This window comes from Cuculus canorus, chromosome 14 (assembly GCF_017976375.1).
Source record: "Cuculus canorus isolate bCucCan1 chromosome 14, bCucCan1.pri, whole genome shotgun sequence".
Lineage (NCBI taxonomy): Eukaryota > Metazoa > Chordata > Aves > Cuculiformes > Cuculidae > Cuculus > Cuculus canorus.
The window spans coordinates 16,162,291-16,176,664 of NC_071414.1; the positions used below are offsets into that span (position 1 = coordinate 16,162,291).

Genomic DNA, 14,374 nt, shown 5'->3' on the forward strand with positions numbered 1-14,374 from the left:
CAAATCAACATCTTATTGAGAGCCAAAAGTCGGGGAAGTCACAGCAAATCCTTAGTTAAAGGAGTAAAGAGGGAAAACGTGGTAGAGTTAACACGTCCTGTTATATAGGGTCAAGTGTGCAAGGAGAAAAAATATTGATGGTGTCTCACTGACATCTTTTAGTGTTAGGAAGCATCAGCATCTGGTTTATGGTATCATTTATTTATTTATAGCTATCAGAAGAGAAGTAATGGAGGGAGCCAGCAGGGGAGGAGAGCAGTGGCAGACTGAGCAGGGTAAGAATCCCCCCGTACCAGGCTGCAGCTGATGCCTGATATCCACAGCTGCTTTTAACGGATCAAGGAAGAGTCACAGCCCATGTTGGATATTTAAGATTTTATTTGCCTCTAATTTATTCTCATAAAACCACTCTAGTCTATTTGGGTTTATTATTCAGACAGTACAGACTTCTGGTATTATCAAGAGTGATATTAGAGAAGCAGTACAAACCAATCTACTTTCGCACGTAACCAAGCACAGGAGGAACTAACACCGCCCACACCTGTAAAAACTAATTGCCTTGCTTTCTTAGGCTTTAGAGTTAAAACGCAATACTCAGTAACTGGTTATATTCACCAACCCATATAAATAAAATCTAACATGGTAAAATGGGAACAGCTGAATGTGCAAGAGTCAAAGTAAAAATACGTAGATAGGTATTCTGCTAATTAGAGCAAGCGCCAGTTAACTGCATCTATGTTGTGATTGTCTCTTATAGGTGAGTTGTCTTCTTCATTTCCAGTTAAAGTTCATCACTCTCATACAGTCCAGACTGCTCAGCCAAACGCTGAAACTCTCCTTCTGGTGAGAAAGCTTGTTTCACATCCAGTCCTCTTCCATTAAGTGCCAAATACTTGCTAAATGTTGGTCGAACCCGTAACTGCTTTGGGGCTGGAATTGGCTTGTTTGCATGTGCTGGAAGAGAAAAAAAAAAAAGCCTCTTTCAGTGTGTTCCCAGACTGTGGAAAGACCCACGATAGGGCAACCCAATTGCTTTTCATTTGCAGCATAAACCAGCAAACTCTTAGAAAAAACTGAACAGACAAGCCCGTATCTCAGACACCAGAGACTTACATTCACCTTCCTTCTGGGTATCAATCAAATTGTAGTCTTGAAGTAGATGCAGACAATGTGCAAAGGACACATCACAGTGTCAGTGGTACTAAACAGATAGTTACTTTTTGCCTAGTTTGGTATCTTCAGGAAGAAATCAATCTTCCCAGCGGTCTAAGCTTCATTAGGTTAATTAGGTGTGTTCCGAATACAAGTGCCGGTGGCAGTTTGGTCGGTGGTTGTGGCACTGTGATGCGGTACTTACTTGCAACCTCCAGCCTGGCATGGCATGTGGCCACACCTGCTCCGTTGACCGCAGACACGGTGTACCAACCAGCATCTTTCTTGTTTGCATTGTGAATCAGGAGGCAAATCCTTCCAGTATTGTCATGTAACAAGCTGAAAAAATGAACGCGGTTATGTATAAGTTCTCAGAGAGGGAGGGAGAGAAGACATTGAAATCAGAGTCGGTTTACATGCTGAGGAATCCCTTGGACAGTTCTTGCAGGACACTGCAAATCGCTTAGACATAAACGCTGCATTTGTGTTATAAGCCAACAGTCATTCACACTGTGATACCATTCAGGTGCCATCAAGGCCCTTCAGGAGCCCCACGGCCTCACGGCATGATGCGTGTTTCAGTCCTAAAGTCACGCTTCTCCGTGAGCTTTGTAACGGCTGCCACATCCCAGAGTGGCATCTGGTTGTACATTTTTCTCTCTGTGCCCTCAAAACAAGACTGTGAGCATCTTGCCTGTCCAGCACATGGGCCTGGTCACCACGTGTCATAAACAGGGGGTAGATGTGGTTTTCCATCTTGCCAATTTAAAAACCAGCCAATTGAAGTTTGACTTAACTGGTCATTAAGTCAAATGGTTAAATGACAAACTGTTCATAAAATCCTGGTTATTGTTTTTTAACACAACAATGGCCAACTCATTAATAGAATACCTTATTCGGTCTGTATTATATTGTACCATTTCATTGTTTCTTTTCCAGTAAATCCGGGGTGTTGGGATAGCAGAGATCTGGCATTCAAGTCTGGCTGTATCTCCTTCAAAAACCTTTTTGCTTTGTGGCTTGAAGATGAAAGTTGGAGGTGTGTGATGTTCTTTTGCTAAAGAGGAGAGATAAGGAGTTACTGTAAGTATTGACTGCAACTCCTTAACCCTCAGGCAATTCCCATGAGTATAAGGGAGTAGTACAAACAATTCACGTCGGGTGGAGAGTCAACATGTATTATCAATTCTGGGAGATTAACGACTGCCAAATTCTGGGTATCCCACTGCATCTAAACATTGTGCTAGAAGTGCTTTGAAGAAATATGGCATCCCAGATTGCATGTATTAAAATAGTCTGGGAAAAGGTAAGGTGTTTATTATAGTTTGAGCCTCAATATTTGGAGATCTACCTCTGCTTGTTAACTGGTTTATGTTCCAGACACAAAGAGGAAGGCATTAGATTACTGAGGTTTTTCCACATGTGGCCAGGTAATTAGCATTGCTCTCAGTCTTACCAATTACTTCCACTTTTACTGCAAAGGAAGCTTCTCCTGCACGATTGACAGCTACACACTCATATGTTCCTGCATCAGTTGATTTGACCGCTTCGAAAATAAATGAGTGGAATCCCTTTTCTGACACTATCATTTTATGGAACTGATCTTGATGAACCATCCTTCCGTTCTGATACCACATCACGTCTGGAGTTGGCAGCCCACTAACCTGTGAAGGAGAGGAAAACAGTGATGAGTTAAACAGCTTTAAGATAATGAAGAGCCTTTCACTGCTACAGGCAGTCTGATGCCTATAGATGACCAAATCATGATCCTACTGCAAAATTTTAGTCCTGCCTAGTTTTGAATATTAATGTAGTGCTGCACAGGGAAGAAAGCTTGTGAAGTGCCATGGAGAGATGAGTTTTCGCTACAAGATAGTGGATGCTGTCTCTGCAAACCCTTGTTCCCATCTTGTGAGGCAGTTGCATAAGGCCACAGACACTCAGTTTGGGTTTATGGTGGGGGACGCTTCTCCCTTTAAATCCCTCAGGTAGTGCTGTAGTACTAGCTAGTAGTGTAGTACTGTAGTACTAGTAGTGCTGGCATCTGCACTGCTTTGACAGTGTATGTAAATAAACCGTCCTTGCAGACGAGTTCCAGGTTGTCCGTGACATCCAAAAGCTAAGCAATTTGCAGCAAAATGGCTAAAGGCCGTGCTAAGGTTATTGGCAGTGGTTAGGGGAAAAAACAAGCCAAAGCACAATTGGCAAATAGCCTTTGCAGCACCGCTGCACGCGCGGCAGACCTGGGTTCTTCCTTACCCTGGGACTGGAACCATCGCCATGCAGCTTCAGAAGGCTATTCTGGTGTTTTGTTTGTTTGTAATTATGGCATTTCCTTGCCAGGCTATCTGCTCCAGCAAAGGCACAGCTACCTCAGACAGGACTGATTAAAGGTAAGGAAACAGGCTTTGCTGAATGTGTGTCCAGGATGGAATCGGTGGGGTCCCAGTGCAAAGCACAAGGTCATCTTCCAAAAATGCTTTCTTTCATCAGAGCCCTAATATTCATTCTTCCCAATGAGGTCTAGAAGGTGTTCTGTTGTGGTCCATCTTTATCACTGTTTAGTTTCAACCATATTATTATGCACTTAATTCTATTTACATTTTCCTAGGGAAAAATACTGAAACATTTAGCAATCTCCTATTTTTTTTGCTTTACATTGCCTGGAGAGACCCCATCCCATCTGCCATTAGTGCTCTGGCTTATTAAAGTGCAAAATCACTGTGGTTCAGAGATCTGTCTTCATGCCACACACCCCACAGAGCTAATGGAACAGAAAGGGAAAGGCTGGTATTACTTTGAAGTCAAGCCTGCAGAATCGCCCCTCCTCGATAATTACGTCTTCAGGCACTTGTGTAAAACGTGGCTGAAAAAATTTTTCCTGGATTGAGTCATGTCCACGTTCGTCTCCTCTTGAGGATGGTCTGCTCCTAAAAAGTGGACAGAAATAATGAAATGTGTAAAAGTTACCATAGCACAAATGACATTGAAGCACCAATTGCAGCTGGAGTCCCTCAACACACTCAAGAATCCAACACCAACACTCTGGTTTGTTTTCAGGTGTACGGCATGGGTTTTGGTCAACCACTTATCTTGCTCAAGTTGTTCAGTTCAAAACAGAAGTATAATCTTTGGCTGAATATCCAAGAGAATTTATGAGAGCAATGTAGCCTGTGTTTCATTACACTATGTTTCATCATTTACACTGTTGGCTCTTGCTTTGGCTAGGGATTAATATTCTGGGATACGAAGCATATTTTCCCTAGGTACATGGAACCTTTAAACTTCTTATATTATGCTTAGAATTGACTGGGTTAAGATTAAAAGCATGATCAACCATCCACAAATGGTTTCAGTTGAAAGGAAGTGAATGAATTTTGTAATTACTACTTTAGAAAACGTGATAAGTAGCAAAGCAAAACTAACATTGTCTGGAAACACTTCAAATACGGTGTTGAAGAGTAGCACAGCACCTGTTTATACGTTACCTTACATGTGTTGTAGGAACCTGCAGCCTGATGTTTTCTGCGTTCTGGTGCTTGGAAAGAGAAAGAGGAGATGAGAGTTAATTTAGAGAGAAAGGTTTATCTATAAACTGAACGAGAAACCATTTTATGTTTGTGTCCTGGCTGCTGCCTAAAAGCAAACTGAATACTTCAGGAGAGATTGGGAAAAGAGGTGAAGGAATCTGCATCAGGAGTTAATACACTCTCTTTTCTTCCTCAGCTTTGCCACGACAGTAACAACTACTATTAATAGAATGGCACAACTTCTCATCACGCTGCACAGGTGATAGGTGCAACAGTTTTGTTTGGCACACAAGGCTTTTGGCCAACCAATAACCTTTGTTAGAAGGGAGTAATACCGCTGGCAGTATCTAAAATGAGAGCTAAGTACAGAGTGTCCTTCTCTATAGCAGGAATAGAAGTGGAATTGCTGGCAAGAACACTGTATTGTGCCCACTTAAATATGGTACCAACAGCAATGGACACATGCTGAGCTGGAAAATATTTTTCTTTCTAGATCACAGCACCAACTAAGCTCACTGACAACTCCACAATCACATGAGTAAATCTGCTACAGTTCCCAGGATTGATTCCTGCTATAAACTTCAGTGTCTGGAAAATGCAATCAGAGTTTATTACCAGGGTCTCATTTTAGCAGTGGAGTCAGAGGAAACACTGCGTGGAAGTTTCTGGGGTGTCTGAATTATGACGTTTGGCTCTGTGCTTTGTAGCTAAGTCTTGTGGAACATTTACCTCTAGGTTTAAACTTCAAGCACAGAACCAGTCTTCAGTTCAGGAGAATCATTACATGAATGATGGTTTCGCTATACTGAGCTCAATGCTGAGTTCAAAGGTGATAGCTTCTATCTGCTCGTTTACAGAACTTCTGCACAATTATTTACTTGTCTTGTGAAATGATGCTGTAGAGATGAAGTTGCTGGCAATTCTAATGCTCTATTATATGGACTGAATCCGTAGTTAGTTCCTGAGGAATCAAGAGGCTAAATGAATCGGTGACTACGATATTTAAAAATAAGACTGAACAATGGAAGAAATTTGTTACTGCGAGGGTGGGGAGGCCCTGGCACAGCTTGTCCAGAGAAAGCGTGGATGTTCCATCCCTGGAGGTGTTCAAGGCCAGGCTGGGTTGGGCGTTGAGTAACATGGTCCAGCGGGAGGTGTCCCTGCCCATGGCTGTGGGGATGGAACTGGATGGTCTTTAAGGTCCCTTCCAACCCAAACCATTCTATGATTCTATAGGGGGAATAATTCCTCCCAACCCTAAGTCAGTCTATCCTTCCAGTACTCCTTTTTATGCAGTATTTCGCACACCCTGAAATGTTGTCAGTCATCTTGTTTTGACTGAATGTTTTCCCGTTCTCTGCAAAAGATGAGGCTTCCCTCGCTCTCTGACATCCACGGTATTCGTTTCTTGCCTGCTGTTGTCAGGTGATTGTGGAGAAACAGCTCAAACTGTGTATTCCCCCCTTGCTGTGATCTTAAGTGGCTCTTGCATCGAAGAGTTTTGCTAACTGCACTTGGGAAGCCTGCTGGGTCTCTGTGTGCAGGCAGTAAAAAGGATGTTTTCTTTGGCTGCACAGGTACCCAGTGCCACGCCACAGACATTTTCACTAACTTTGATCACAGAAGTGCCAAAGAGAGCTTTTAACTGGCCTGAACAACCAACGAATGATGCAACTCTCCACCTAAAATGCTTTTGAAAATGCCGCTACCAATAGATTCTTGTCTATCAGCTTGTGGGCTGCTAAAATAGGTGTTCTGCATTCTCTAGATGACTGCAAGTCGCTGGAAGGGCTAAAACGCAGCCGATCCCACCTCAAGTTCCTGACCTCCTGTAGTCAATGTCATTTATTCCAAACAGCGACAGGTGTAACTCCTGCTGCCTGGCCGAGTCTGTTAGAGAGCGGGTACCTGCATCCCTCTCCGTGCTGTGTCCTGCCTGTCACAGGCAGGGTGTAATATGCTGTGCAGCAGCTGTTGTAATTCCTCCCTGGAGAGGTCATTCCTACAGATCAGGCCCAGCAAGGGGATGGTGCTTAAATTCCACCTCCTCTGCCACCACCACCACCCCAAAAAAGCCTTTAAATCCCTACTCTGCAGAGCTCTGCCAGTGAGGGCTGACCCTTCCCTCCCTTGTGCTGGTAAAAAACAAACCCCATCTCTCTGCCCTGTTCAGGTACGCGCGAGTCACAGCACGATCAGCAGGAACCACTGCTCTAGGATGGGTCCCCAGTTACCTGTGCGTTCTGCATGCTGTCTTCACTTTGCGTTTCCAACACAGACGCGGCGTTTACTGGTCCGAGCAGCCTGCGAGCCATTCTTTCTTCATAAGTTAATCGCTTAAAGTGGAGCAGAGAGGAACTCTGGTCAGAAGTCCATTTACCGTTTCAGATCAGCTTGTCAGAGCACACTGATTTGCTACCAATTCAGGGTATTGTCAATGAAAGTAGCGGCTGAATAGAAACACCGCGTCTGTTCCAGAGGGTTTGCAGTGATGCCTACTGAAGTCAGCCTCAATATATACAGCACTCAAATGCATAAAAGATTAAACTGCCTGTTCATCAAAGCCTCTCTAATGCCATCTGTGGCCTTCCACTCCTCCTCTTTCCCCACTGGGATTATTTATAGGTAACTGATGGCATTATCTCAGAAGCCAGAGTAAGTCCCAGGGTACCTTTCTGTTAGCACTGGGAAAACTTTCCAAGTCATTCAGCTGTGGATTTACTTCAGAAGCTAAAGGCACCATGGATGCTGCTCCCAAAAAAAGCAAGAGCCACACCAGAAACAGACACAGCCGGAGAGGAGCACCACTGCCCCTGAAAGCACAAGGGAAGTCTATGCCAGCACAACAGCCGCCTTATGGAATGCTGTGTGCTGTCTTGAGAGGAGGCAAGAAAGCACTTGAGTCACGTAACTGTAAGTTCCTACAGCATGGATGTAGCACACAGGGATAAATACGAGCACAGTTAAATTCAAGTTCTGTCAGCTGGGTTACTTTAGAAGAGTATCTTAGTCCCCTGAGCACCAGAACACCTGAAACTTTGCTTCCCATAGATTTTACCTTGGGTTTGGATTTTGTGATGTGAGGACAGGCTCTGTCTGAATTTCTACTGTGCACAGGATTTGTCTGCCCCTACTCTGGGTTAGGGGTTTTGGAAGGCTTGTGAGACTTCTTTAAAAGAGAGCAAGACTTTTTGCAGATCCTGCGAGAGCTTAATACCCCGTAGGTCGTTATGGCTGTAGCAAATGTGGCTGAGATTCGTCAGTTGTTTCAGATGTTGTTGGAGGACAAGGGGAGGACGACAGAGTGTGATTGCATAACCCTTATTTTTAGCCTGGCTTCCTATGGGAAGAGAAGCTGGCTTGTAATGGCAAGCTTTCTTACAGCAGATAGGACACTCCTGTTATGGACACATTAAGTCAGATTTGACCTGATGTATATTTTTCTTCCAATATTTAAAATTATGACACTAACCTGTTCCCACCGACAGCGATGGAAAAGCTCCTTTGTACTTCAGGGGAAAGAAGATGGGAACTACAAATCCTGGTCTTTTACCAGTCCGCCTCAAGCCAGCAGGAAGGTTCCCACACTAGAGACCTGCTCGCTCAGGCTTGCTGTAATGCGCTTCCCTACTGGTAAGCAAATTTTTCTCCCAGATTTGGGTTCCTTCTTAAAGGAGATTGTATTTTGTCCCTTTACAGAATAAATAAGTAGGTTTTGAGACTAAGACACCTTCTTATAGGAGACAGACTTTATGATAAAAGCCCAAGTAATTTCTTTGATTTGTTGTTGTTCGTATAAAAAGAAATCAAAGATATTAACTTCATGTGTTAAGGGTTTCTAGTAGAAGCTTTCAAGTTTTGGTGCTTCTTCAAGTTTCTAATGATTTGGGGCGGTTTATTAACCTCAGCATTGAAAGCCAGGGTGAACTCGTTTCTGGAGAACTGAGGGATTCTCCCTGAGTTTCTAGTCATCTGTGGAGGCGATGTTCGGCAGGATGCCCAGCAGAGAGTTCAAGCTTGTGCAACAGCTCTAAACATGGACCTTTCTTCTGATCCTACCTTTATTCATTTGATTGCACAAATTCAAAGACAGCTCGAATAGCGTGTGCTGGCCAAGAAGGTTAGGATAACGGATAGCAAGGTAGGATAACAAGCCATTGTGCTGCATCAAATGGCTTTCAGTAGTCAATGCGTCTGTCACTGAAGTCACAGGAGGTGCAGGCATTCAGTTGACACAGTAGATGCTCACAGACAGACTTACAGCAGCCATCTCTCTTGCCAAACATTCAGGCCAGCTTTCATCATGCGCGAACCATGTGCTACTCCTCTGCAGGGAAGGACTTGCTCAGGGCTGAGCAGGATCTGGCCCACCAGTACTGCTATTTGCATTCTAATACCAAAAATAACTGTGAAGAGGGTGTTGGGAAATGAAGATGTAAATCTTCCAGAACCGCACCTTTTACACCAGCCCTGAGCCATGTTTAAAAATGGAGTCGCTGTTGGAAGAGGGTTTTTTTTTAACATTTCTAATGGAAAAATTCAGCCACTTCACACTGAAAGAATATTTGGGTTATAAATGGCTCAAAGAACCCTTGCTGGGATCGTGGAGTTTCTGAGTAGAGGTATTAGGGCAGTGTCACTCCTACATTTTCTCCTGCTTTCAGCTCACTTTGGAAGCTCCAACCTGGAGAGGTCTCTGCATCCCTGCTTGCACTACCAAAAGTCAGAGCAAACTGGTTCTTTAATCAGCAGGTTTCCCTTACCTGGTTGCCATTCTGGAGAAGGTTGTCTTTGCATCGGAGTTTCTTTTCCAAGTCCTGAATGAGGGCCTCTTTTGTTCCTCGCATTTCTTGGTCTGTTGCCTTCTGCATAGAGTTGACGCTAGCTTGTTTGTTATACATTGGTTGTGAGTAACTGATTGTGCAGGAAGAGAAAACAAAGTTATTCCTGTAGGCTCTTTGCTACAGCTTCATAGAACACACACAAAAACTTGAACCTGCTACCTAGAAACTGTGGTTCAAATGAACTGGCAGAAAGATAGCCTAGGTGGCATAATTGAGCTTCAAAATCTTAAGGGGAAGCATCATGGTTCAGCCAAGTGATTGGGTGTCCTTCCACAACACTGGCAGCATTCTGCTGTGGGTCACTGTTCAGCATCCCTCCTGCGGCCCCTGCCCTGTCTCAGATCAGGGCAGGAAGGCTAGCAGGGTTTTGAGGGAGCCAACAACCCCACTGAGCAGAGTGAGTCTGTCCAGCAGCGAGTTCTCCCTCAAAAACTGCATTCCTATCCAATTCTGTTTGTTAAAATGTCCCTGGGTGGTGCACATCCACAGCAAGGTTACAAACTAGTCGATTAGGTATGAACCAATAGCTGATTAGTTATCCTTTTCTTCTTGGCCCCAGAAAGTTACTGCATATAGCATTTCTGCCCAGATGTCCGATAGCCAAGTTTACCCCAACCCAGGCTGGGTCTACAGGAGCCTTTGTGCGACACCCCCTCCAGCCTGAGCCTGTAATCCGTAATCAAGAGACACAATCAACTCTCCAAGTTAAGTAGTCAACTTGGTTCCGAAAGGTGCTAGGAAAAGAGTAGCATCCCTCAAAACGGGTTGTGAAGCTCTACTAGAGGTCACAGCACTCTGTGCTGGCAGGATCTAACCCAGTTCGTTACATGCAGTGAGGCCTCAGATGCTGCAGGTGGGCTCGGCAATTATTTCTGTTCAAAAATCCTCTTCCTCCAGTCACTTGGGAATTCGTTCTGCTGATTAGAATAGTGCAGAAGGGTAATAATTCTGGTACATTTCCCTAGCACCGCTTGGATTTATCTTGCCCGAGTGATAATTGAAAACCTTTAATATTTTGCCCAACAGAGTAATAATGTCTCATCTCTCAGTTTGCCCGTTTGTAGGACGATAAAGAGAACAATTCCTCTGCTCACAGGGTGTTGCATTTAAGAGCAGCTTATATGAAAATCATAGTGAGGCACCCCAGCCCTTTGCTAGGAGACAAACCAGCCCACCCGACATGCACAGAACGCAGCAGTCACTCCAGGTCCTTCCCTAGCCCCCACACTTCTGCCGTACTTTAACACCCCTGAGTGTCCCAGCTTCCCTCCTGTCTTACCTTTCTGCTTCCCACAGTGCCGTAATTCAAAGGAAACCCCGAAACATCCAGATTTCCTCAATGCAAACTGACGCTTAAACCTGAATTTATATCCAAGGCAGCAGGACCCCCCTGCCCCTGTCACCTTTCCAATGTCCTCGGCTGAGGGTTTGTTGCATATTCTACACTGACTTTCCCCAGGACCTCCAGCTGATATTGGCAGGAACACAAGTTGGTGAGAAGACAAGACCCAGCCCACTTAGAGATCTCACTGACCTTGGGAGATATTTGGATTGCAGCCCAAAGGCAAAATGATATAATACATATTCAGGAAAGAATTTAGTCTTTGGTCTGAAGGGGTAACATTTTCTTGGGGCTGCCTTTCGGTTAGCACCTATGATTATTTAAAAGTCACATTGTAGGTGAGCACAGAGTCCTGTCGTGAGGTGGAACATGGAAATACTGCTGAGAATTCTTAGGAATCTTGAAGCTGTTTATATATGGGAAAGAGTAGTGGCTTCCCCTCGCCTCCCCCTTCATAAGGCACATTTGTTGAGAGAAATTAATTTGAGATGGGTCTCTACCTTCTGTTCTGAATGACGTTAAATAAGAGATTTCTATCAAATCAAACTGTTCAAATGGGCTCCGGAAAACCTGCACGGCACCCCTTGATGTGACTGCTGTGCAGTTTAATTCCTGGTGGATACCCATCTCTCCCACACAAACAGACACCAAGGGCAAACCTCCTAACCCAGTTCACGCAGACTCCTGCCTCAAACGTCAGAAGGCAATGGGATCTGCACCATTGGCTTCAGCAGAGCCGCGTTTCACCAGATGGTTGGGTTTGGGATGGTCAGTGCACGGGAGAGGCCAGGCCAGAGGAAAGCAAGGGCAGGTTAGAAGCCTGTATAATACTTACTGAGGTTCCATAGGAGAAGGAGTTTGGGAGTTATAGTCGGGCTGCGAGGGTAAGACTGAGCACAAGAATGCTGCGGGGGGTTGGTTAGGCATGGATATAAGCCGTTGGCCAGATGATGAGCTAGCAGGAGACTGCACAGATGCAGGTGTGACGGGATATGTGGATTCCTTAGGGGCACTACAGGAAGGCGAGGAGAGCGTGATTGAAGAGCTCAGCGATGACGAGGAGGAGAATTTCTGCCCACTTGGGTTACAAGGCTGTATTAGGATGGAGGACTGTTTGAGTTGTCTGCTTGACTCTGTAGAGGCTGCGGGTCCCGGAGGCTGCTGTTGCCCTTGGCACACATTCTTAGACTGGATAAAGTGTTTTGGACGTTCGTAGTTAAACATGGTTGGTTGGCACATAGAGGAAACGGATGGGAAACTAGGGACACTCATAGGAGAGGTTTCGCGGCTGTCCTGGGTTTTTGTTGGTGATAACTGGCTTTGCCTAGGTGGCTGGTAAAAACTAGGTGGTAGGCCACAAAAGCTTTCTTGGCTGGGCTCCTGGATAGAATGGAACCCTTGCCTTGCAGAATAGAGGCTTTCTTGGTGTGGATTTTCCCTTAGGGAAGACAACACAGATAAAATAAATTGTAAATCACCATCTGAATCACAAAAATACCACGTTGTGAGCAGTCATAAGCAATACAAAGAGCGTGACGTTCAGGAAACAGACAATTAAAGGTTGAGCTTAAAATAACGAGATTTAGGATTGATTAGAATTATTCCAGAAGGGTATAAACATTTTGGATTACAATAACATGTCACACACTGTGTCGGCTCAGGTGCAGTGCTCACCCTGGCTATCTTATCTGCAAGAGCCCAGTAAATCCTAAAAAGAATAGCAACTGGTTTATTTAGACGACCCACCAACTCCATAGCTCTACAGATAACCACAGATACTGCTGCTAAGCAAGGTAATTTGCCACATATCATCTTAATTTAAGATCTCCGGATCCTGCAGTTTTGTGCCCTGTCAAAATACTAAGTGGACTATTACTCAGAGAATTGGCTACTTGTGCCGAGAAATTGCTTACAATGGAAGCATGAAACGGGTTCCAATCCTTTTAAGCCTAAAACTAAATCTTTGAAACCAAGTGTCTTGATTTCTTCTCTAGTGGCTTTTGAATTTAGAGCTTTTTATATCCAATTGAGATTTGGGATCGAATTGAAATGACATCCCAGATTTGCTGTTAGGGCTGACAGTCGCCAGAAGGACAGAGCTGCTCAGAGGTCCTGCGTTTATTTTGCACGTCCTTGATATCTAAACCTGGCTTTCCACCCACTCAGAAACCAGGAAAGTTTCATTTGAGTGAATCGAGCAAAGTTTGTTAAAACCGACAAACAACTTCAGCTCTCGGATAAATAAATAACCTCCTAAAATAAATGTAAAGCTACTCATAAACAATGAGAATATAAATCCACAGTTACATGTGCTGGAAAAAATGGTAATCTTGCCTCACTGCGATCAGCTGTTTCGCTGCTATATATACACCGTATATTGTATTCCTCTCATCGGAGAGCCCAGAGAAGGGCTCCACGAGGTCACAAATTCCCATGGGGGGAGATAAGCTGAAGACAGCGCTCTCATTTTAAAGAGTCAAACCTTTAATTTCCTAAAGGTAATTATCCATATTAGTTGTGAATTCACTGTGAGTAAACAGAGGTTTTATAGCAAAAATTCCCTGGTTTTCCCCTTGCTGCGCTCTTGGAAGACGGTTCAAATTTTTGAAGCACGTTCACATAATGTTCTCATTCATTGGTGCAGAAAACTTGTTGAATGTTGGATTTTATACCATTTTTATATCACTGTCTGACTACAGATGAATTCGTTTTACCTACAGGCTACGCAGAACACAGCATTTCCTTTGCTTTATAGAATACAGCACTTAAACAAGATGCGATGCAGACTCACAGCAATGGATAAATTACATTTTCCTCAGATCACGACCGAGAAAAAAACATTAAAGAGACTTTTGACCTTGCGAGATGAAAACAATAAGCAATAATAGAGACACTAAAAAAAGATAATTCCCTCCCCTTTGGTGCCTCCCACGTTACCTTTGACACCGCTGTACCTTAAAAAGGTACATTTTCATCACACATTTAAGCTTCCAAAGGGGAAGGTGATGCGGAACCGCCCCGGAGCATCTTACCTAGAGTTGGGGGGTTGTCCCCCGGGCTGTGGCCGCCCTTGGGGAGGGCGCTGGGCTCTCCTCGCAGCCCCCTGCGGGGCGGTGTGAAGCGGGAGCGGCGGCAGCGCTGAGCCGCGGGTGCGCAGGAGCTGCGCCTCCGACTCCCAACGCCAGCGGAGGCTCCGAGCTGCCGCTCCCCTCCCCTCCTCCCAACGGCAGAAGGGCAAGAACTGCCCAAAGCCGACAGCGATTGAACAGAAAAGCGTTTTGTTTCTTTTTTTTTCCTTTTTGCCCACAGCAGCCTGGAGCAGGATTGCTGCAAGATGCTTAAACATCCCTAAAACCCACCGAAAACACCGGCAAATAAAAGAATTTTCAGAAACTACGATGACTGAGATGAAACTTAACTCTACTTTAGCTTAAATTAAAAAAAAAAAATCCACTTTTTATAATAGCAACTACTTCTTGTAGCACCACTTCGTGGGATTTCATTTA

General features: G+C 44.5%; 1 protein-coding gene across 3 annotated transcripts; it reads right to left on the minus strand.

Moving 5' to 3' along the window:
- Positions 1–358: 358 nt before the first annotated feature.
- On the minus strand, positions 359–14,054 carry MYOT (myotilin). Of its 3 annotated transcripts, none has more exons than XM_054079924.1 (10): positions 13,901–14,054; positions 11,704–12,306; positions 9,446–9,596; positions 6,917–7,018; positions 4,641–4,690; positions 3,950–4,082; positions 2,609–2,816; positions 2,044–2,209; positions 1,358–1,491; positions 359–954 (listed from the first exon to the last, which is right to left on the minus strand). In XM_054079924.1, the coding sequence occupies exons 2-10, from the start codon at positions 12,138–12,140 to the stop codon at positions 782–784; spliced, it is 1,554 nt and encodes a 517-aa protein (XP_053935899.1). In that variant the 5' UTR covers positions 12,141–12,306; positions 13,901–14,054; the 3' UTR covers positions 359–781. The 3 variants fall into 3 exon arrangements, with proteins under 3 accessions (XP_053935899.1, XP_053935898.1, XP_053935900.1); XM_054079923.1 differs by lacking the exon at positions 13,901–14,054 and adding an exon at positions 13,806–13,820; XM_054079925.1 differs by lacking the exons at positions 11,704–12,306; positions 13,901–14,054 and adding an exon at positions 10,806–11,014 and having other exon boundaries at positions 361–954.
- Positions 14,055–14,374: the final 320 nt, after the last annotated feature.

Bases quoted from the DNA above. Each gene is read 5' to 3' on its own strand.
- MYOT (XM_054079924.1), bottom strand. From the start codon at position 12,140: ATGAGTGTCCCTAGTTTCCCATCCGTTTCCTCTATGTGCCAACCAACC. The intron at 9,597-11,703 runs GTAAGTATTATA...CTGCACAATCAG, and splicing joins CCTTCTCCTATGGAACCTCA to TTACTCACAACCAATGTATA. The intron at 1,492-2,043 runs GTATTCTATTAA...TCATTTTTTCAG, and splicing joins TATAATACAGACCGAATAAG to CTTGTTACATGACAATACTG.